Source organism: Rattus rattus, chromosome 12 (assembly GCF_011064425.1).
Source record: "Rattus rattus isolate New Zealand chromosome 12, Rrattus_CSIRO_v1, whole genome shotgun sequence".
Classification (NCBI taxonomy): domain Eukaryota; kingdom Metazoa; phylum Chordata; class Mammalia; order Rodentia; family Muridae; genus Rattus; species Rattus rattus.
The window spans coordinates 54530621-54551675 of record NC_046165.1 but is presented as its reverse complement, the minus strand read 5'-3'; the positions used below and the strand labels follow the sequence as shown (position 1 = coordinate 54551675).

Sequence of the window (21055 nt, the reverse complement as noted above, 5' to 3'; positions counted from 1 at the left end):
GGCACCCTACTGAGGGTTTGTCTTGACTCCAACTCCTAGGTGTCCATATTTCACACTTGAAGTGAGTTTGCTGGTTTGGACACAAAGGGAGCATAAAAAGTACTACCTGGATAACCCTTGATGACCACATGCCTTGTAAGCACTTGACCATTGTATGTGAAAGCAAACAGTGGAGCTCCCCATTGAACTGCCACAGCCTTTCTAGAGCTGGACTCACAGGTGTGCCCCACCAGATCCAGATCCAGCAACAACTGCCTTTAGATACTGTCCGTCGTAGGGATTTCTGGAGAACTGGCACATACAGACTTTTGTCCTGTGTGGATCTATTGTTTTTAAATTTGCTTGTTTTTGAGACAGTCTCAATATGTAACCTTAGCTGACTTTGAACTCACTGTGTAGACCAGGATAGCCTACAACTCAAGAGATCTGCTTGCATCTGCCTTCCAAGTTCTAGGATTCATCTCTCTCTCTCTCTCTCTCTCTCTCTCTCTCTCTCTCTCTCTCTCTCTCTCTCTCTCTCTCTCTCTCTCTCTCTGTCTCTCTCTCTGTCTCTCTGTCTCTCTGTCTCTGTCTCTCTCTCTCTCTCTCTCTCTCTCTCTCTCTCTGTATGGTGTTTTGCCTGCATATATGCATGCCTGCTGCCTCTAGAGGTCAGACAGGCATCTGGTTCCCTTCAACTGGAGTCGCAGATGGTTCTGATCCAACATGTGGGTACTTGAAGCTGAGCCCCGGTACTCGGCAAGAGCAAGCAAGCATTCTAAACCACTAAGCAATCTTAAGTCCCTCCTTCTGGCAGAGTCTTCTCTAGTAGATTCTCAGCACACACAGGAGGACAGCTGTGGCTGGCCCCAGGCATTCTGTATTGTCCACCAGTGTTATGGTATCCTGAGTAAGCATCGTGCCTCCATGCAGACATCAGGACTGCACACCAGGGCTTGCTGAGCTCTGTCCAGCCCCAGCCCCAAGAGCAAGTGTTTCACCCTCTGGATGCTCTTCCTTAGCCCTCTTAGAAGTGTGTTGGTAACAAAACAGTACAAGACATGTCATTAGATACAAAACTCATGTTTTATGAATTCATGACCAAATTAAATATGAAACCTTATATAAAAAGGTATGTGTGTGGTTTTCTGTTTCTTTGTGTTTTTACCCCCATTCTCTAAAACAACACTGAGTGACATGTGACATAGTCCAGGGGAGCATGTTCTTGGGACGCTGCCCCACCCCCGAGGATGTTGTGCCACAGGCTTGTCCCACACTGGAGTTTCTCCTGCTTCCATCTCCCTGAAATCCAGATCACCGGTGAACTAAGGGACTGCAAGTTGCACCCCCCCAGGTGGTCATACAAGGCTGCATGGCTCCACTGGGTGCACACCAGCACTGACAGCTGCAGGGGTGGGGGTGGGTCCCTGCGGGGTGATCTGGCCTGGGTGGGGCATAGTGCTTCTTGGTCTTCCTCCAACTCAGTAGTATCTTTCTCCCACTGGCCTATCCCTCCTCACCACCAGTGGTGCCCAGGCTGCTCGGCCCTGTAAATCACCTGGGAGACCCCATTCCCCTTCCTCATTAAGACAGACCTCTACTTATCACTCCCAAGTGATATACCCCCTCTGTCCTCCAAGAAAGGTGTGAGAGGCTGCCTGCCTTTTCCACAGGTACAGTGTGAAAATGAGAAGCCATTTCAAATCCAGCAGCAGGAGGTTACACCAGCCAGCGGAGGGCAGCACACAACAGACTTCCCTAGCCAGCCATTCTGGAGAGCTTAACAGGCAGCTGCAGGCTTGGCGGTTCCAGGCTCAGACTACAGAAAATCAGCACTGTGAGACCTGCTACTGCCTGTTCCTTCTGACAAGGCAAGAGCAGAACTCTAGGTCCTGGTACCACACAACTGTATGCTTGCATTTGTTCCTGAAGTTGCTTTAATCCCAGTCTGAGCAACCTACCCAGGTTCTGGGGACTCAGACAGTATTTCCTCCCTAAAGCATTTTCTCAGGGGAGGGGACCCCAGAACTCTCATGACCTACTCCCTCATGGGACTTCACCTCGGAAGTCTAGAAAAAGGTGGTGATGTATGGATCATAAGAAATGGGAAAGGTCAACCGAGGCCCAGTGTTAATCCCACCGGGGTTTCCAGCCATTGTGTCAATCCTCTGGTTACCCCGATTCCTCTTTAGACTATCATCATTTCCTTCCTGCTCAGCTCTCCTATTTTCTCCTTCCCTTTATCCCCAGCCAGTACCAGGTTGGCTATGTGTGGCCTGTTCTCCGATGTGCCCCTTTCTGACATGTAATCCCTGCTGAAAGCCTCCCACCCCCAAGAAAGCACGTGCTCCACATACATCCCGTGGAGTCACCTTTGGAAGAGGAAGGTATCCTGCATAAAGATGGAAAAGGTCCAAAGCCATTTGAGCCCTGAAGTCCAAGCCTTCCCTGCAACCCTGTGGCCTAGACCCACCAAGCCTTGGGGAACAGCATCCTCAGACATGGAGGGTACAGGTCCGCTCCTGGAAGGCATTGGAGTGGTTGGTACTACTGGCCCTTAGAGGCCCCCATTCAGCTTTATGAAAATGTATACCCTACAGGATCTCTCCTTTTAGAACTTCATTCTTTTGGGGAGACAAAGGATAGAGTGGTCTTGGTGGTGCTTTTGAGTTTGGGGTTCTCCTGTTGGGCTGTTTTTGCCTCCACTTCATAAAATGCAATACTCCACAGAGGCAGGGGAAAAGACCCTGGAGGAACATGGAATTGCTAAGCACAAACCCCACCCTTCCTCCTCCTACATCCATGCCAAGGGTAACAAGTGCAGGAAGGCTAAAGTAGAAAGCTCACATTGTACTGAGGTACTGCCTACAAACCTGAACATTGAATCAGCGCTGCTACCCACCACTAAGTCTGCACTGCCTGTAGTCAGCTCTGAAAAGATACTGGCAGGATATAGTTTATTCCATTCTCCCCGTAGCAGCCTCACCTCACGGTGTAGAAGCCTTGATGTGGGCTCTGAAGACTTCTTTTCTACCCCGACTTCTCAAGTAAGGATTTGAGTAAGCCCATGGGACAATGCTCACAAAATACTTGCAACCCTCAAAAGCCTGTTGATGGGAAACCATGACCAGCTCCTGGGGAGGAAGCTGTCTCTCTGGTCAAAGCAGACACCAATACAGACAAGCCCATGAACTGAAACGTTCCTCCATTGACTCTATTGTCAAGTCCAGAGAGAAAATACCAGAGCTCTGAGCTCTTTCCTGCTCACCACCTTGGGGTAGATGTTTTCCTGCCCTGCCTGGAATTGTAGGTGGACCCTGTTCTGATCTGCAGGGCCTGGCTCCTCTTAGCCTGAGCCACATTGGCTGGTAAGAACGGCTCTGCCCTTGGGGTTCTGGTTGGGTGAATTCCCTCATCACCTGTCGGGTAGAGGGGATGGTACAGAAGAGCAGAAGGACAAGGGCTAATGAGGACAACAGCAGTGGGATCAGAAGAAGGTGGCAGCATCTCAGACCACAGCTGAGGAGGAGGAGGATGGGGATGCCGAGCCCGCTGCTGAGGAGGACGGTGATGAAGGACTGTTCCAAAACAGCCACCGCCGCTTGGGCTGCCTCCGCAGGTGTAAATAGTCCTCCTTCTCTCGCTCCTTCCGTGCACGCTGATAGTGGTCCTCTTCTTTCAGGTACCAGACTGGCGGCCACCGGTGCTTCTCAAAGTACTCCTGGTTTTCTAAAGCACAATGCAAGGAGTGTGAAGTTAGGAGGGTCCCTCAGGGCAGCGCTAAGCCTACCCTTTCCGTGGTTCGGGTTAGCTCCTGACGCAGAAGCGCGTGGGTCTGACACAGAGACTCACCTGGAGACATAGCCTTCATGTCTCGAGGGAACTTGCGGCACACGTTGTTGTAGTTGGTGCAAATGTGGTGAAGACACCAGTCGGCCAACTGGTACGCGCAGTGGAACTGTTAATGGTACAGAAACACATCCCTACTGGAGCCAGGACTCCACATAGAGGCCTGTGAAGCAGCAGCTCTGGGTAGCACCCTCCCACAGATACTCTGCAAGTCATAAGGGGCCCACCCTCACAAGCATCCCTTCCCTTGCCAGAACTGAGCAAGACAATGCTAGACACAGCTCCTGGACCCTATTACCAGCCCCACAATTGCCTCCAGCACGTGTACTACTGATGTTTGGTCCCACATGCCCATCCTCTGATATCTGCTCTTCTCAGCTCTTACCCAACCAGGATTCCCTTCTCCTCCCATCTGCAAACAAAACAGTCTGCACCCAAAACTGAACAACCGAGCTTAGAAAACCCAGCACCAGCCACAATCAAAAGCCCAATTCCTGCCACCGTGACTCCTTTGCTTGGCAATAAGGAAGCAGGCAGTTAACTCCAGAGGCGCCATGGAGTCAGCTAACCTCAGTACCCCCTCTATGATCCAAGCCCTATCCTGGGGTCCCCTCTGATGACCTGTGGTCTCAGTCCCTTTATCTCATGGCCAGCTCTCTTTGCAAATGTCCAGACGGTTTCTAGTTGCTTCCTGCTGGGAAGCCGGGGCTGTACACTATCCTGACCCATCACCTCCCACAGCCTTACACACTGCCTATGGGCAGAGCCTGGAGTCAAGACTCGTCACTTCCTCCCCTTGCCACAATACCTGTGCCAATTCCAGGAATACAAGGACATCCCCATCGATATCCACCATCATCTGGGTTGCCTCCATCAGTCCAGTCACTGTGTACTGCTCTGTGACACACATACAGCAACAATCAGCTGAAGAAACACGACAAAGGCCCTACAGTGCTTATGAATGGTGCAGGGGATTGCTGCAGGAAGGAAGGAGTTCAAACTGATCAGGCCAGGGCTAAGTCCCAACAGGCCAGAAAGGCCAAAGGAGACTTTAAGTTTGTTCCTATTAGAGGGAAAACAGGAATGAGGAAAGACCTCAGTCAGGTAGGAACCGGAAATGGAAAAGGCTGGGGAGCTAGCTAAGAGGTTTTTTCTTTTCCTTTTTTCCAAACTACACAGGTCCCACCATATAATCTGCTACACAGAAGATCACAGTCCTCAGTACAATAAGTCACTGATGGAAGATAGCCTGAAACCTCATGTTTGTTGAAAATGAAGACAGCCTGTGAACTCTGACACAGAACTGTGGGTTAAACCTACTTATTCAAATTAATTTCAACTTTACTAACAAATAGTGTATCACACTTCCAGTTTCCACTCAAACATTTATATGAAGAATAAACCCCCTTGGTCCTGAATTTAATTAAAAGTATCAGAATAAACCCATGAGGTGTTCTATCCTTAAAAAGATGAGCATGTTTTTCCAGCTCCTCCAACAGGAAAGATCAGGAAAGGAAGCATCACAAGACCAGTGAGCATTTCTCTTGTCAACTGTAAGAAACCAGGGCTTCCAGCATGTATAGGGCCCTGGGTTGGTTACCACAGACCAAATCTGAAACAAAAAGGTGGAGCTAGGACATCTTTTTCTTCTAAATAGCAAGGACGCCAAGGACTCCAGAGATAACACAAAGAGACAGCTATTGGCTAAAGGTATAGTATTTGAACTTCAAAAAGAATACATTGTTGGTTGTGGTGGTGCATGCCTACAATCCGATTCAGCAGAAGAATCAGGAGTTCAAAGCCAGCTTAACTACAAAGCAAGTTCAAGGCCAGCCTGGACTTCATAAGACCCTGTCTTAAAAACAACAACCAAACAATAGAAATAAATACAATCAAAGGAAACAAATCACATTTGTTCCTGGTAACACTTTTAAAATACACACACATAAAAACTGGTCACCGTCAAGGATGGGAGGAAAGAGCTCTATCTCAGAAACTCAAAGAAAAGGACAGAGTAGTCCTGTTTTAACTGCAAGCTCTAACACTGGGTAACCAAACAGATGGGTGTTTCTCACTTTGTAGAAGGGGATGGCTGAGTTTGGGATAGTATATTTTGGAACATCCAATTAGTTGATAGGTCTAGCCAGTGATACTAAATGACTGTTAAAACCAAAAAAAAAAAAAAAAAAGAAAGAAAAAAAGAAAATCAGACAATCTTTTTTCTTGGTGAAGAGAAATTACTGAAGGCAGTGTTTTTTTTTTTTTTTTTCATTTTGTTTTTGTCTTTTAAATGCATCAGGATCTAGTCCTCAATTCAATACCCAAGAATACAAGAAATATGGTCAGGAGAGTATTATATTAACTACACCACGAACAAAGAACTGTGGGAGTGGGGTCATAGCTCAGTAGGTAGAATGCTTGCTTACCATGCCTAAAGCCCTGGGTTCCATCCCAGCACCACATAAGCTAGGCATGTCATGAGACAAAGGAGGCAGGAGAATCAGAGTATGAAGTAAGTCTAGCCTACAGAAGGACCCCATCTCCAAAAAAACCCCAAAAACAAAACAAACAAACAAAAAAAACCAAACAAAAAAAACTTGAGTTGATCTCCAAAGTCCATAGGATGAGAGGAGAGAACCAACTCCCCAGAGCTGTCCTTAGACCATCACACAATCAATCAATCAATCAATCAATCAATCAATCAATGTATATTTTAAAAGCAGAGTAGGAGTGTGATGTTTACTTTCTGTCAACTTGTCACAAACTAGAGTCAATCTGAAAGAGGGAACCTCTATCCAAGAACTGCCTCCATCTGATTGCCTGTAGGCATGTCTGTGGGGGCATTTTCTATGTTGCTGATTGATGTGAGAGGGCCCAGCCCACTGTGAGCATAACCAACCCTAGATAAGTGGTCCTGGTTGTATAAGCAAGGAAGCTGAGTGAGTCATACAGAGCAAGCCAGTAAACAGTGATCCTAGGGCTGGAGAGATGGCTCAGTGGTTAAGAACACTGATTGCTCTTCTAGAAGTCCTAAGTACAATTCCCAGCAACCACAAGGTGGCTCACAACCATCTGTAATGGATCTGATGCCTCTTTTGGTGCGTATGAAGACAGCTACAGGGTACTCATATGCATAAAATAAATAAATAGCCCCTGCCTAGGCTTCCTTTGATGATGGGCTATAAGCCTAACACTTTCCTCCCCTAACTTGACTCTGCTCATTTTTTTTTTTTTAAATCACTGTAGCAGACAGTAAACAAAGATAGTTGGTTTTCAACAAATAACTTTAGGAAGTTTTTTGTTTTTTGGGTTTTTTTTATGGACAGGTACTCATTGATTAAATGAAGTTCAAATGATAACACACACAAAAAAAGTGAAACTAAGCTATAATGCTTAGAGGAAGGGAACTTGGATGATGAAACTGTAAACGGTAAGAAAGCAAGTCCATAGGCATTACTGTAAGAGAAGAATGCCTTACAGTGTGGGTTCCTCTTGGGAGAAAAGAGGCATCTGTAATGGGGAGAGAGAGCTGATAACTAATGGTGTGGCCAGGGAGGCGCAAGTTCTTGGCACTCATCAAACTGAGAAAAGGATTTTGCTGTAGAAGTCATCAAGCAAAATACATATTCCACTTATTCATGTCATATTTAACAGCAGACAAGATGAAGTATGAATTGATAACCTCAGAAAATGTAGCTCATCAACCACCCAAAACTCAGCAGGTCCCACAGATCCTTCACGATGCAGATGGACAGTTGTGGCTTAGTGCACATTTTCCAACTTGCACAGATCGTCTCCAGAAAAAATAATTAGATGTTACTTTCTGCAAGGCCTTCCACAGGGCAGTGCAGTTTGACATTTTAAATGGTAGCTGTGTGAAAATTACCTGTGTGGGCTTAACCAAGGGTGCTTCTCCAATTTGTTTCCAATTCCCACCCTAATGAAAAGAACTCCTAGAAATACCTTTATGGGTTTAGTTTTTCCCCGAGGTCATTACTTTAGAGATGGTCTTCTGAAAACGGAATTAGTCTGTGTCAGATTTTGAAAAGTCATGGCCTCTGGAAAGGTCACACCATTTTCCATGGGCACCAAAGAATGCTAAAAATGTAATCTAAGACACAGTTTACCCTACCCTAAAGACCCTCATGCCCCTCACTTGGGTCACTGCACTCCCTCTGTAGGTCTGGTTCTGTCCTGATCAATGATTTCTGCCTGCTTCCTGTGACTGCTAAGTCCCTTTTAATTCCTCTCTCGTCTCAATGCTGACTCCCTGGACTCCATCCTTAATCTTAATTAATTTCCCAGGGATCCAGTAGGTTTGACCCTGGCCTTGCCTAAATCCTGACTCAAGTTCTAAGGTAACTCTCTGCCCTCTCCTGACTTGCCCAGAAAAATCAATCCTGACCTCAACACTATCACTTATATCTAAGACAACAACTCAAACACCGACAGCAACAGAAAATGTCTGCCTGGGTCTCCATCTTTAGATCCCCTTCCCACTGTGAGCACCTGGCTGCCTCCTGCTGCATCTCCTAATTGCCCATGTCATCCTTGTATCAAAGGCTTCTGGGATTGGCTCATTTTAAAAGCTGAGCTATAGTTCTCATAATATTCCCTCTTTCCCTCTCCCTCCTCCAATCCCCACATGTGTTTTGATACTAGAAACTAGACCCAGGGCCTTGTACAAGTAGGCAAGCACCACCACTGAGCTATATCCCTGTTCCTACCCTCTTTCTTTGAGACAAGGTTTGCTAAGTCCCCCAGAATAATTAAACGGATTCTGTAGCTCAGACAAAACTTGAATTTAGGCTGCCTCTGCCTCTGCCTCTGCCTCTGCCTCTCTGCCTCTCTGCCTCTGCCTCTGCTTCTCTCTCTGTCTCTCTGCCTCTGCTCTGCCTCTGCCTCTGCCTCTCTCTCTGCCTCTACCTCTGCCTCTGCCTCTCTGCCTCTTCCCTGCCTCCCCGCCTCCCTGCCTCCCCGCCTCCCTGCCTCTGCCTCTCTGCCTCTCTGCCTCTCTGCCTCCCTGCCTCCCTGCCTCCCTGCCTCCCTGCCTCCCTGCCTCCCTGCCTCCCTGCCTCCCTGCCTCCCTGCCTCCCTGCCTCCCGTTAGCTCTGATTACAGCCCATAGCACCAAGCCTAGCTTTCACAATCCTTAGGAGGAACTGTGTGTTAGTAGCTGGTCAATGTTTGCCTTATGTTTCTGAAAGAAGGAGGAAAGAATGAAGTCAAAGAAGAGGAAGGAGAGGAAGAAGAAGGAGAGAAGAAAGAACAGGAAGCTGACCAGGAGAAAAACCATCCAGTAGAAGCAGAAAGATGTTCTATTCCTTGTGACACACACACACACACACACACACACACTGTACACCTATGTCCTCAGGCAAACACACACACTGTACACCTATGTCCTCTATGACACATCAGCAGACTAAACTTTTTTTTTAATGTGCGTTGGTGTTTTGCCTCCGTGTGTATCTATCTGTGAGGCATCAGATCTCCTGGATCTAGAGTTACAGATGTGAGCTGCTATGTGGGTGCTCAGAATTGAACCCAGGTCCTCTGGAAAAGCCTCCCAGTACCCGTAACCACTGTGCTATCTCTCCAGCACCCAGCAGACTGAATTCTAAGAGCACTTTTTTCCCTTGGTATCCTATCCCAGCCTATCCCCAGGAGGAGAGAGGTAACAAAGGATGCATAATTACTCCCTGGGGTCTCTGTGACCTTGCCCCAGGGAGGTCCCTGTACACTACACTTAGTTACCTGTGAGGGCAACCAAGTGCGGCAGGCAGAGGCGGTTAGCCAGGACGATGAGCTTCATATCATCCAGGTCTGGGCTGGAGGTGAACATGCCCGTGTAGAGGTACTCCAACACAGCCCTCATGCAGCTCTTGCTTGTGTATGGAAACACCACCTAGGGAGGAAGAAGTAAGCAAGTGGCATGAAGTCTCCGGTGGCTCAGAATTCATCCTGACAGATAAAGACCTGACTTGGTGACCTGGTCTCCCCCTAGTAACTAGCCTTCTAGGCTGTTCCTGAATCTGAAATCCTAATAACCTTGGCTCAGTGACTTGACAGCATTAGTTGAGGGGGGCTCTGGTGCCTTCTAAAAGGACCTACCTAGATTCTTGGCATCTCCCTGAAGCCACTCTGGTAGGGATGATGTTTGAAGGGACCATTTGGGTCAGCCACTCCCCAGAGTTCCCTGTACCTGCAGGGAATAGCTGAAGTGGGCTACAGAGTGAGCAAAGGGAACTGGCTAGCTGCTCAGTGCTGCTGCTCTGAGCCTCTGGGATCACTTCACAGCAGCACAGAAACAAAACCTGCTTTTTTTTATCAGATGGGAGTCTCTCTGCGCTTGCTGAGAATCGGGCGGAGCTTTAAAATGTGTGTCTATGGTGCTGAGACAGGTCCAGGCCACACAGGCCCCCTACAGGAGGGCTTCAAAGAATTCTGGCCATATTCTGTATGTCCAACTCCTTCTCCCACTTGAGAGACCAGTTCAGTTCTTAACTATTCAGCTTAGCCTTCCCTAAGCACTTCCTTCTCAGAAGTCATAGGGAGCTCATATTTCTAATTCACCCAACACGACTGCTGATTGCTCTTGGTTTGTTTGTTTGTTTGTTTGTTTGTTTGTTTGTTTGTTTGTTTCAGTCAAGGATCTGTTAAGGATGGTCTAAGGATGGGATTTGGGGGGCAGGAGGGATACCTGACAGAAGTCAAATAACATGTCCCCCACTCCAAAGAAATGGCAGACAAGCTGGGAAAACTGCATGGGGAGACATTGAACTTTATACATCTGTGCAAAGTGGAACCTTGTTAACTATGAGATAGAATGATGACCAACTGATGGTCCAGGAGTCAGAGAAGATGGAAAATACCTAAGGCTGTCACCAGGCTACTCTGCTTGTCTAGGAGGACTGAAGAGGAACCGGACGTAGGAGAAGATTTCTAAGGGCTCATCAACAAACCCCTTCCAACTTTAGGCTGAGTTGGTACCCAAGAGGGTGGCAAATGAGGAGGAAGATGGCTCAGCTGAGGATGGGCACAGATCAGAGAGAACAAGGACTGTATTCATTATGTGCTTTCATATTCTGTACTTGATGCCCTGACATCTAGAGCCTGGGAGGTCCCTTCTAGCCTACAAAGCCAGGAGCTAGACAGGAGCTGCCTGCAAGTGGTCTCCTTTATCACACTCACATACCAATCTACCATTTCCTGGTCCAATCACCCTAGAGACAGGATCAAAGGACCAGGCTACCTCCACCTCTACTTCCTGACTGACTCCTGCTCTTCCCTGCGTGGCCCCTCTCATTTCCCCACCTTAGTGTCTCTATCAACCCACCTGCTCGGTGGCATTTTCTCCTGATCTGTTTGTCTCCCCATAGCTCAGTAATAGTAAAACCCATCTTTACAGACACTGCCGACTCCAGCTTGGAACACGGGCTTTTCTATGTGTCTCAGGGAAGCCACAGAGTATATTAAGGAAGGAAGAAACTATCAACCCTGAGTTTCAGACCTACCCTCTTTTTTTTTTCCTAGTTGCATAACTTTGTGCAAGTTGCATAACTTCTCAGGGCATCCCTTTCTTTCGTATAACAGGTTCGGCTAAGATACTATAATTTCCTCTCCTGGAATATTGAAAAATCCTTGGCAACTCAAAGTATCTCATAAACTTGTTTTGGGTCCATCACTGTGCTTAGAACATGACCAGGGCTGAGGAAAGTACCATTAACTGACGCTATCTCAAATTCGAAGAGGTAAATATCTCTTCCTTCCCATCTGCAGTCTCACCTCCCTGGTAGAACTCTCCACAAATGGCCCCCCAAACATGGCAGCCATCCAGTCACAGCTGGAAATCAGCAGAGGCTTATGGGCGCTGATGGTCCCATCATCCAGGATGAAGGTCACATCTGTTCAGGAGAAGAGGCATCATGTAAGGATACAGTGGCTATGCGGGAGAATCAGCCCCAAGCAGCCACTGGGTCCTGACTACCCACCTGCCTGCTGGAGGAATGTGATATGAGTAATAGGCTGTAGACCACCAAGCTATTGGCTTGAGCAGCAAGACAGCCATATTTGTATGGCATTGGGAGCTGAAGCCATTCTGAATACTAGGATAACCTAGGCTCCTCAGAAAATTTCCTAGAGAGAACCCCTTCTTCTTCTAAGTGTGTTCCATACCTGAAAAGGTGCCCTTCGCCAAACACTCCTTAACCCGGTTGGTCCGGCGTACATGGAAGGCCTTGGTGATCTCCTGATTCATGAAGGCCTCGTTGTTGAGAATGTTGGCCACCATCATACGTAGATCAAAGACCTCTAGCAGCTCGGCAATGTGAGCGATATGCATGAGGTCCCGCTCATTCTCACCTAGCTCCCCTGTGTACAGGTACTTGAGAACAGCCCGGAAGGGCCCGGGCTGAATGGAGTTATCCATCTTCACCACCACCATCAGCCGGGATTTGAAGGTCAGAGGATCTTCTGCCATCTCTTCCTGGATACTCACAAAAGCTCTGCTCCAGGAAGACAGCACACGTCCTCTGCCTGGCAGGTACCCTGTTCCATTACCCCGTAAGATCCCGTCACTGGTTGAAGCTCTGAGGCCAGCTGGACCAGAGCCCCCAGCCTCGTCCACACTCTCACATACATCAAAGCTGGCTGCCCGAAGCAGGAAGTCCCGCCCATGGTGGTGATGGTGATGATGGTAGTGTTGTTCAGGGTAGCTCCGGTGGTCCTCTGGGCGGGGGGCCCCTGGCCCTGAGGGGCCCCCCAGCTCCCCCTCACTCAGGTCCATGAGGAATAAGTCATAGAATTTGGAGGAGGAGGTGGAGAGGTAGATTTTGTGGGCAAAGATGCGCACGCGCTCCTGCAGCACCAGGATGACATCCGCACAGAGCGGGTCTTCCAGGAGGTGGGCGGGGCACTCCTCGCTGCTGGAGGGGGGGTCGGGCACCACGATGATAGGGGGCGGTGGCTTGGGGGGAAGGAAGGGTGCTTGCAGAAGAGGCCGCTGCACATTGCGCAGATGAGATTTCCAGAACTGCAGGTGGCGGCGAGAGATGAGTGCAGCCCGGATGGCATTGTCAAAGACGTCCTTGATACCAAACTGGGCCACCACGCTGGTCTCGTAGTAAGGGATCCCCAGCTCTTTGGCCACTTCCCGACCCTTCTCTGGGGGGAGGATTTCATTGGGCTTAATGGGCCTGGTGAGTGAGAGAAGGGAAAACAAACTTGTGTTGGTGATGGAAGGAGCCTGGCCATTTTCTTCCAGGCTGGAGGGGCTGCTCGTATCTGCCCTTGACCCCTCTCTATTCTGCCTGGCCCTCCGGTCCTTTAGGAGAGCTTCAGTTTCTATGCTACACCTTATTGACTGCCCCAGTTCAAAGCAGGGACTGCACTTCCCCCTCTGCTAACTTGCATGCAAAGCTTCACACTAGCATTGATTCACAGGCAGACAGAAACCCCTTAGTATCTGAAAACGATCGGTTCCAGGATATACCTCAGTTTCCAAATCTGTGGAATCTTGAGACCCATGTATAGAAGCTCACTGTTACATAACCTCTACATACCCGGGCTCTTCTTTAAATCACTTCTAGATTATTTATAAGTGCAATGCTGTAATTGTTATCATGCCATATTTGGGGAATAATGACAGGAGTGGGGGAGGTCAGGATATTCACATTTGTTGGCTGAACCCACAGCTGTGGAACCTGTGATATGAAGAGCCAACTCTATGAACACCACAGACTTATAAGGCCCTTTCATATAAATATTCTCACACATGTCTTCTCCCCTCTCTCTTTCCTCATAGAATACAGCACAAGACTGTTCCCACAGGGGGTGTACAATGACATGGAAGAATGAATGAGTGAGTGAGTGAATGAATGAGCATGTTTGTTGTTGATGCTGATGTGAATTTGCTGCAAATCAAAAGAAAGACATAAGGGTCAGTGGGTTTCCTTCTGAGTTGAGCAGGGAACCATAATGATGCCCTGCCCCCACGTCCTTTCCTTCTTCCTGGGCACCAGTACCCCTACCTAGCCAAAGGTCTTCTGGCCCTGTTAACGGCTTCCAGGTCAGCATAGCGCAGGTCCAGCTGGCAGCCCACCAGAATAACAGGAGCTCTGGGGCAGAAATGCTTGATTTCTGGGTACCACATGGTCTTGACATGGTGGAGGGAATTAGGGTTGGCAATGGAGAAACACAAAACCACCACATCGGATCTGTGGGGTGAGAGAAAAGTTAGCGGCACAGAAAGCTAATGGTGGTTTACCTGTCCCTGGAAAGAGGAAAACACGTTTCTTGCTCCTTATCCCCTCCACTACAGCCTATCCCTGCCTTTTGAACCTGTTTCCACATGATACATAATAACAGTGACTATAATTTACGTAGGCATTTTAAAGCACAAAGATTCATTTGGTCACACGGCTATCTCATTGGTTAAATTGGTTATCATTTGGGGCTGAGAATATAGCTAAGCAGAGGAAGCGATTTCTATGCAAGCATGAGCACTTGAGTTCAAATCCCCAGTACTTAAGTATTCACAAGTCAAGCATCCCTGTGTGCGTTTGTGTTCCTGGCACAGCAACATGGTTGGGGGTGGGGGACAGGAGTGGAATCCCTGAGGCTCTCTATCCAGCAAGTCCAGTCAAAACTGTATGTTCCCGATTCAGTACAAAACAAAAACAAAAACAAAACAAAACACCTATATCGGAGAGCAAAGAAAACATCCTGATGTTTACTTCTAGCCTTATCAGTCATACACACAGGTACAAGATGCCCTCCCTGCAAATTTGCACACACACGAGCATGTATATGCCAATACACAATCTAGGCATACACACGAATTACTATTTTGCTAGTCCTGGTGGAACAGGCAAGCTATCTGGGAGGCCTGGGGCAAAGAACTTCCAGTTCAAGGCTGCCTGGGTGACATGGGCACTGGAGGAAGACCTTGTCTCAAATACAGCTCTTCTCTTGTTTGTTTTGCTTTGCAAAGGGCTAGAGCTATAGCTCAGTGGTAGGGCACTTGCCTATGATGCATGAGGATCTAGGTTCAATGTCCAGCATTGAAATTAGAAAAGAAGGAAGAAAGAACTGATGACCATCTCACGGTGAGAAAAACCATCCGAGAGCTGCTCAGAGCTAGTCGGTTGCAGAGCTGGAACTCACACCATACCTCCAAGCCCAGGATATCCTCAGCCCCAGGGAATGCCCACCACCATATCCCCTCCTCTCACTGCAAGCCCTCAAGGCCTTCCCTACCTTCCATAAGCAAAACGTCGATCTTTGTGGTGGTCTCCGAAGGTGTCCCAGAGGCGCAGGGAGACACTAACATCATCTACGACATCTCGGGAGCGTTCTAGCACCTGGGCATGGGGGAGACAGGACAATGGTCTTTAGGGGCAGATGCCAGCTCAACCGATGGGGAGGACAGGGCTGGTACATGTGTCTTGTACAAGTTGCTGTCCACATGAAACCTCTGGTGAAAAAATGAGGGTAATCTCCATGCTGCGCAGAAGCAGGGGAGACCTTAAAAAGAGAAAACTTCTTGCCACAGAAGAACATGTTATTACTTTGGGCTATGATTGCACAAGACATGGTACTCAGCCAAAGTTAAAATCCTAGCCACCGGCTTACCTATTTGTGCTGACTAGTTTCATGTCAACTTGACACAAGCTAGAGTTATCCATCTGAGAGGAGGGAAGCTAAATTGAGAAAATGTCTCTATAAGATCCAGCTGTAGGGGCTGGAGAGATGGCTCAGCGGTTAAGAGCACTGACTGCTCTTCCAGAGGTCCTGAGTTCAATTCCCAGCAACCACATGGTGGCTCACAACCATCTGTAATGAGTTCCGATGCCCTCTTCTGGTGTGTCTGAAGACAGCTACAGTGTACTTATATTCAATAAATAAATAAAATCTTAAAAAAAAAAAGATCCAGCTGTAGGCTATTTTCTTAATTAGTGATTGACTGGGGAGGGCCCAGCCTATGGTGTGTGGTGTCATCCCTGGGACTGGCAGCCTGGATTTTATAAGAAAGCAGGCTGAGAAAGCCATGAGGAGCAAGTCAGTAAGCAGTATTCCTCAATGGCCTCAACTCTGCCTCCAGCTTCCAGCCCTGCCTGAGTTCCTGTCCTGACCTCCTTCAGTCATCGACTGTGGTATGGAAGAGTAAGCCAAATAAACCCTTACCTCTCCAACTTGCTTTTGGTCATGGTGTTTCATCACAGCAATAGAAACAGTAACCTGAACGTCACTGCAAACACAAATGGTCAAAGATACCTCCCTGGGCGTGAACTTCCGTCAGACCTCTCTCCAGAGGCTGCTTCTGCTTCATTCACCTCTGCCCCACCCCTAGCGCCTCTCATGAGCTCCAGGAGACACCAAGCTACAGCTCAACATACAAAACATGGGCCCCCAACCGAGGGACCTTAGTCTTACCTCCTGGCATACACGATACTGGTCGATGGCCCACACTGTGGGCACATGGGTGGCAAGCAGCTGATACTGGGTAAGGGTGGCATTGCAGGCCCGGGCACAGATGAGCCTAGTCTTGCCCACAGCGTTGTCCCCCACCACCACGCACTTGATGGTCTCTACGTTTGGCCTTTCATAATCCATGTCAGAATCCATTAATTGGGACCTGAGAGGCAAGAAAGGAGCTATCAGGACAGTTTGGCATGCTCTACCCCTGAGAACCAGGGTCAGTGTAAGCAGCCCTCCTCGGCTGGCTCTGTCTCCTTGTCAAGCATTGGCACTGACATAGAGAGGACTGGGCAACTTTACAGGGGCCCTAGGAAACAGGAGCTCATTCAGACTGAGCGACACAATACCACCAGATGGATCGTGCCTCTCCCTCTGGTTCCCCACCATCCTGCAGCTGGGCTCCTGCACGTTGTCAGTCTGTGAGAGATTCCTGGGCAGGACCTGCTTTGGGCCTGGCCCCACTCCCCCAGAGAGAAGGAATTGGCTTGGTAGCTCACTCATCCTCTGTTCTCCTCCTCTTCCCTGGGGCTGTAGCAGCAGCAGAACAAAACAGCTGAGAGAAGCAGACTTAGGGCCAGGTCCCACCCCTTCCCAGCATGCTCCAGGGCAGAGTCACTTTAAAATTTAATGGACATGTCAAGGCTGGGCATCAGCTCTTCCCAGCTTCCCCTGTTTTCCCCCTGGCCCTCTCAGATGGTAAATTTCCAAGACCCAGCCTGTTTACTTCCATTCTCCTACCCTATCCTCTCATTGGCTAGGAGAGGTTTTTCTGCCAGCCTCTTAGAGTAGGAAGCCTTCTATGTACCTGCTACAAGCCTCCCCTTTTCTACTCTGGTTCAGTCACGTTGCCCACGTGTCTGCTGAGCTGAAGGCCTACTTTGAGACAGGGATGGAGATAGTCATAGCCTAGAACGATACACTCTCTGCTACATGGGCCTTCCCATACCCAATCTGGGGTACCCACAGCATCCCACATCCGGCTCCCAAGAGTAAGATCTACTTCCTTCAAACCTACAGAGGAGAAGTTTGGACTGGAAGACCCTCGTTGCTTCCGCATTCTGAGAAGCCAGACAAATTGTCTATGTGGGGAACTGGCTGCTAGAAGAAGTTGAGGGTCAAGCTTAGCTTAAACTTCTGCCTCAGTTTCCTTCTGTGACAGGCAGAGAAGTAGCTTGTCCAACCCAGAGGATAATTGACCAGATGAAGAGACAGAAGGCCCTTCTGTAGCTAACATGTCTATCAGTGGTTACAAAGATGACGCTGTGGTTTGAGGAGACTCTGAGGAGACGCTCTCCACTGGTTTCTACCCTCCTAGAAGCAGAATAGGGAGGCAGCAGAGACAGGGCAGGTGCACTTAGGGTTATCAGTGTGTCCCCTGCTCATTCCCTATATGCAGTGAGCCATCTCTGAAGTAAGCCTTCCCAGGTACAGGAGGGCTGGCTGAGCCTGAGCACAGAGTCATCCTGGAGGCTGCCCAGGCACTTTACTGCTGAGCCATCAAGACCAAAGCCAAGTCACCACCAGCAGCAGAGAAGCTCTGTCCCTGGCACACTGAAATTAGATGCTAACATGCAGGGATGCAGAACTGAGATGCTCAAATAACACAGCAACTGGGATCTGTGCAAGGGGATGCAGCTCAGCAACCTAAGCAAAGAGTGCAGCATCTTTCAATAAGACAGGTTTATCATCCTCCTAGGAGTCTTACAGCATCTGGATCCCAGCACTAAAAAGGGTCTCCACTAAGCTCTGGCCCAGTCTACATGGCAACCACTGCATCATTACGATGCCTTCCTGGTCCTGTCCACCAAGCAACTGTTAAAGCCATCAGCTTTCTGCTTCCTCTTCTCTGTCCTGAACAGTCTTAACATCTAAGGGATGTGTGGGTACCAGGAAAAGCCACGTGGGTGTTTCTGCTTTAAGGGGTGGAATAACAAAAAAAAGAAGAGGTAAGACAGAATCTCACGTATGAAGACAGAAATCCACAGGCCAATAGTACTTCCTTCTATAGTTAGGATTCACTAGCATGCAGGTCTGGAAGCGAATGGGAGGGGCCTGGGTTCTTTAATCCAGGGCCATGTCCAAGTACAGCTGCATTATGACCTAACAGACAGACGGACAGACAGACATACACACACACACACACACACACACACACAAACACACAAACACACACATGCACACACACCCCTTGTGATTTCATTTTTAGAGTTCTAGAGTTTTCGGAAGAGGAGAGCAAGTCAACAAGTAGGAGAGTAGTAAATGAGTTTAGAACACAGACTGCTTAAATTTCTAATCTAATCTGCACACTGAAGCCCAGGCCTACTCTGACTGCCCTTTCAGACTTCCCTGACACATCTACTGACTGGCACTTCCTTTTGCTCATCATCATCCCTACATTAGCAACTGCAAGCTTCATTGTCCTATCTAGAAAGAGGCAAACCACTGGACTGGACTCAGTCTCTGCCTCCAGAAAATGGGTATGAGGGTGTTGGAAGAAAATTCTTGAATTTTGGTAAATTTACACCAAGGGAGCCTGGGTGGAAGGAGGCATTTGTCTTCTTATGTAATATAGTATTATATAATGCTAGATTGCATATCCATATGTGTAATTATATCTCTCTTTAAGATACAGGCTGGCCCAATTAAGCCAGGAGAACTTTTTGTCTAATCAGGCCTGTCTTAAATGAGGATCCTGTCCAGGAGACATCATGGCAATATTAATATAATTTCTGCTCTAGAATATTACTATTTTCTGGATCGCTGCTGATGCATGACAATACAAACCATGCAGTGAACTTCCCCACTGTCCCTTTCCCTCTGGCACACTCCTCTTCAGTGACTGGAGACTTTTCTTCAGCCCCATTCCTTCAGAGCCTCCTGACCATCCTCCACCCTGACCTGGGTATCACAACCTTCAACTCACTCCATCCACTCTCTTGACAATACTAAAACCACTGATATTTCCTCCCCCAACTCTTGTCCCCAAATCACCGCCCGCTCTTCACAAACAGTGTCCTGCACATCAGCTTTCCCAGTTCTTTGTGCTCTGTCCAGGACATATCTGAAGGTGTACTCAGATTACCCACAAACCTCAAGGGCTCCCATTCCCACCCCCGCACCCCTACACACACTCTTTGCAGAGCTCAAAAGCCCCTCTTTCCCTCCCACAGCTGATAGGCGGCTTGTTCATCTGTGGCTGCCCTAGTCTGGTTGTCAAGGAAACGACAATCTCCCTGGGAGCCTGGCTTGTCTCCTAGCAACCAAATCCTACATCCTGCATCTTACAAAAAAAAAAATAATAATAAAAAAATAAACGTGAAAGGGAGGAAAATCGAGAAAACGAAAGTAAAAATCAAGGAAGATGGATAGAAAAGAAGAATCAGGAGGAAAAGAGCAAAGGAAAAGTGGGTTTGGAATTAAAGGAGCTCCCACTGCGGAAGCTGACATTGTAATATGGGCGAAGGTGGAGGGGTGGATCCTCCCCACTCAGAAAACGTAAAGCAAGGCCCAAAGGGATCTTAAATGATCACGTTAACAGAAACAGAAGCCTAAATACAGGATAAACCTTTTCAACCCTAGAATACCCGACATTAACAAAGAAAGCTCAACATTTCCATCAGTAGTTTACCAAAACTCAGCTGGACAGATCACAGTGGAGTTGGACTTCAAAGAAACAGCTAGCTCCACAGCCGTCAGCAAACACCCCAACTGTACTGGTTTAAAAAAGAAAGAAAGAAAAGAAAAGGGGAAAGGGTGCATCTCTACCACTCTGAACCTCTTATTTTCCCTCCTGACATGACGCTCTGCACACACAATTTTTTTTAAATGAAATAAATAGGGAAGGGGGAGGGGCACGCCACACCGATGCAAAACATGTAGTTTTCCCTAAAAACACCCAAGAAAAGGTTAGTTTCTCTTCCTTCTGAACCAAGCAGCCTCAGCAAGTGCCCAAGGGAAGAGTGGAGCTCAGGGGAAGGCAGGAGAGAGACAGGCAGGAGAGGGGTGGGCGCTGAAGGCTGAGCCAAGGCGAGGTAGCACGTTTGCAGAAGCTGCTTGCAACCCGGCCATAATAGAAATCAATCGTGTACTTACACCACTACATGTGACGGGGTAATTTCTAGTGTAGGGAACACATCTCTTCCTGCTAAGCACGCTCATTTTAGTGAGCTGTCTGGGGTCACTCTGCGCGTGCAAGTTGGGGCGCCACCGACGCTGCTGCTCTGTGCTGGAGATCCAACCTCCTAGGGTCCCAGTTCAGGTGCGATCAGAAGAAACTCTGGCACAAGAGCCCAGGTCGGACCGCGGCGCCTGAGCAGCCTGGGGCGCTGCACTGCAGCCACTGCCTCTTCCGGATCAGCATCTCCGCGCGCCCCGGGCGCCCAATGTCATGGAGGCTGGAAGAGCCAGGCTGCGCGCAGCCGCTCAGACCTCCGGCCGCTGGGCCGCGCCGCCGCCCGGCTGCGCTGCGGAGGTTGCGGGCGGCGCGCTAGAGAGCCAAGCGCCGGGTGAGGCCGCGGCACGCGCACAGCCTTAAGACGCCGAGCGCCGCAGTCCCCGGGACCGCTCACGACCTCCTTTTTTCATTCACAAAAAAAGCAAAGTTGGGGCGGGGAGGGGGGAGAAAAAAAGGGAAAAAAATTGCACGCAGGAACAGTTGCTGTGACAGGCACCGCCCACAGCGGCGCTCGGTTGGTGGAAAGGGGAGCGAAGGGGATTGGACACCCGGCGGCCACGCCCGAGACACGCC

At 48.7% G+C, this 21055-nt stretch overlaps 1 protein-coding gene across 1 annotated transcript; it reads right to left on the bottom strand.

Annotated features, from left to right (window-relative positions):
• Positions 1-1046: 1046 nt before the first annotated feature.
• Rhobtb2 (Rho related BTB domain containing 2) lies at positions 1047-20916 on the bottom strand. The gene is made up of 10 exons (XM_032917545.1): positions 20401-20916; positions 16264-16465; positions 15088-15191; positions 13860-14045; positions 12007-13025; positions 11617-11735; positions 9586-9736; positions 4637-4725; positions 3832-3937; positions 1047-3708 (listed from the first exon to the last, which is right to left on the bottom strand). Exons 2-10 carry the CDS (start codon positions 16453-16455, stop codon positions 3488-3490), a joined length of 2187 nt encoding a protein of 728 aa, XP_032773436.1. The 5' UTR covers positions 16456-16465; positions 20401-20916; the 3' UTR covers positions 1047-3487.
• Positions 20917-21055: the final 139 nt, after the last annotated feature.

Coding starts and splice junctions, on each gene's coding strand:
- Rhobtb2 (XM_032917545.1), bottom strand. CDS start 16,455: ATGGATTCTGACATGGATTATGAAAGGCCAAACGTAGAGACCATCAAG. Junction 15,192..16,263: donor AGTATCGTGTATGCCAGGAG/GTAAGACTAAGG, acceptor CCCCATGCCCAG/GTGCTAGAACGCTCCCGAGA. Junction 13,026..13,859: donor GCCAGAAGACCTTTGGCTAG/GTAGGGGTACTG, acceptor CTCACTCACCAG/GCCCATTAAGCCCAATGAAA.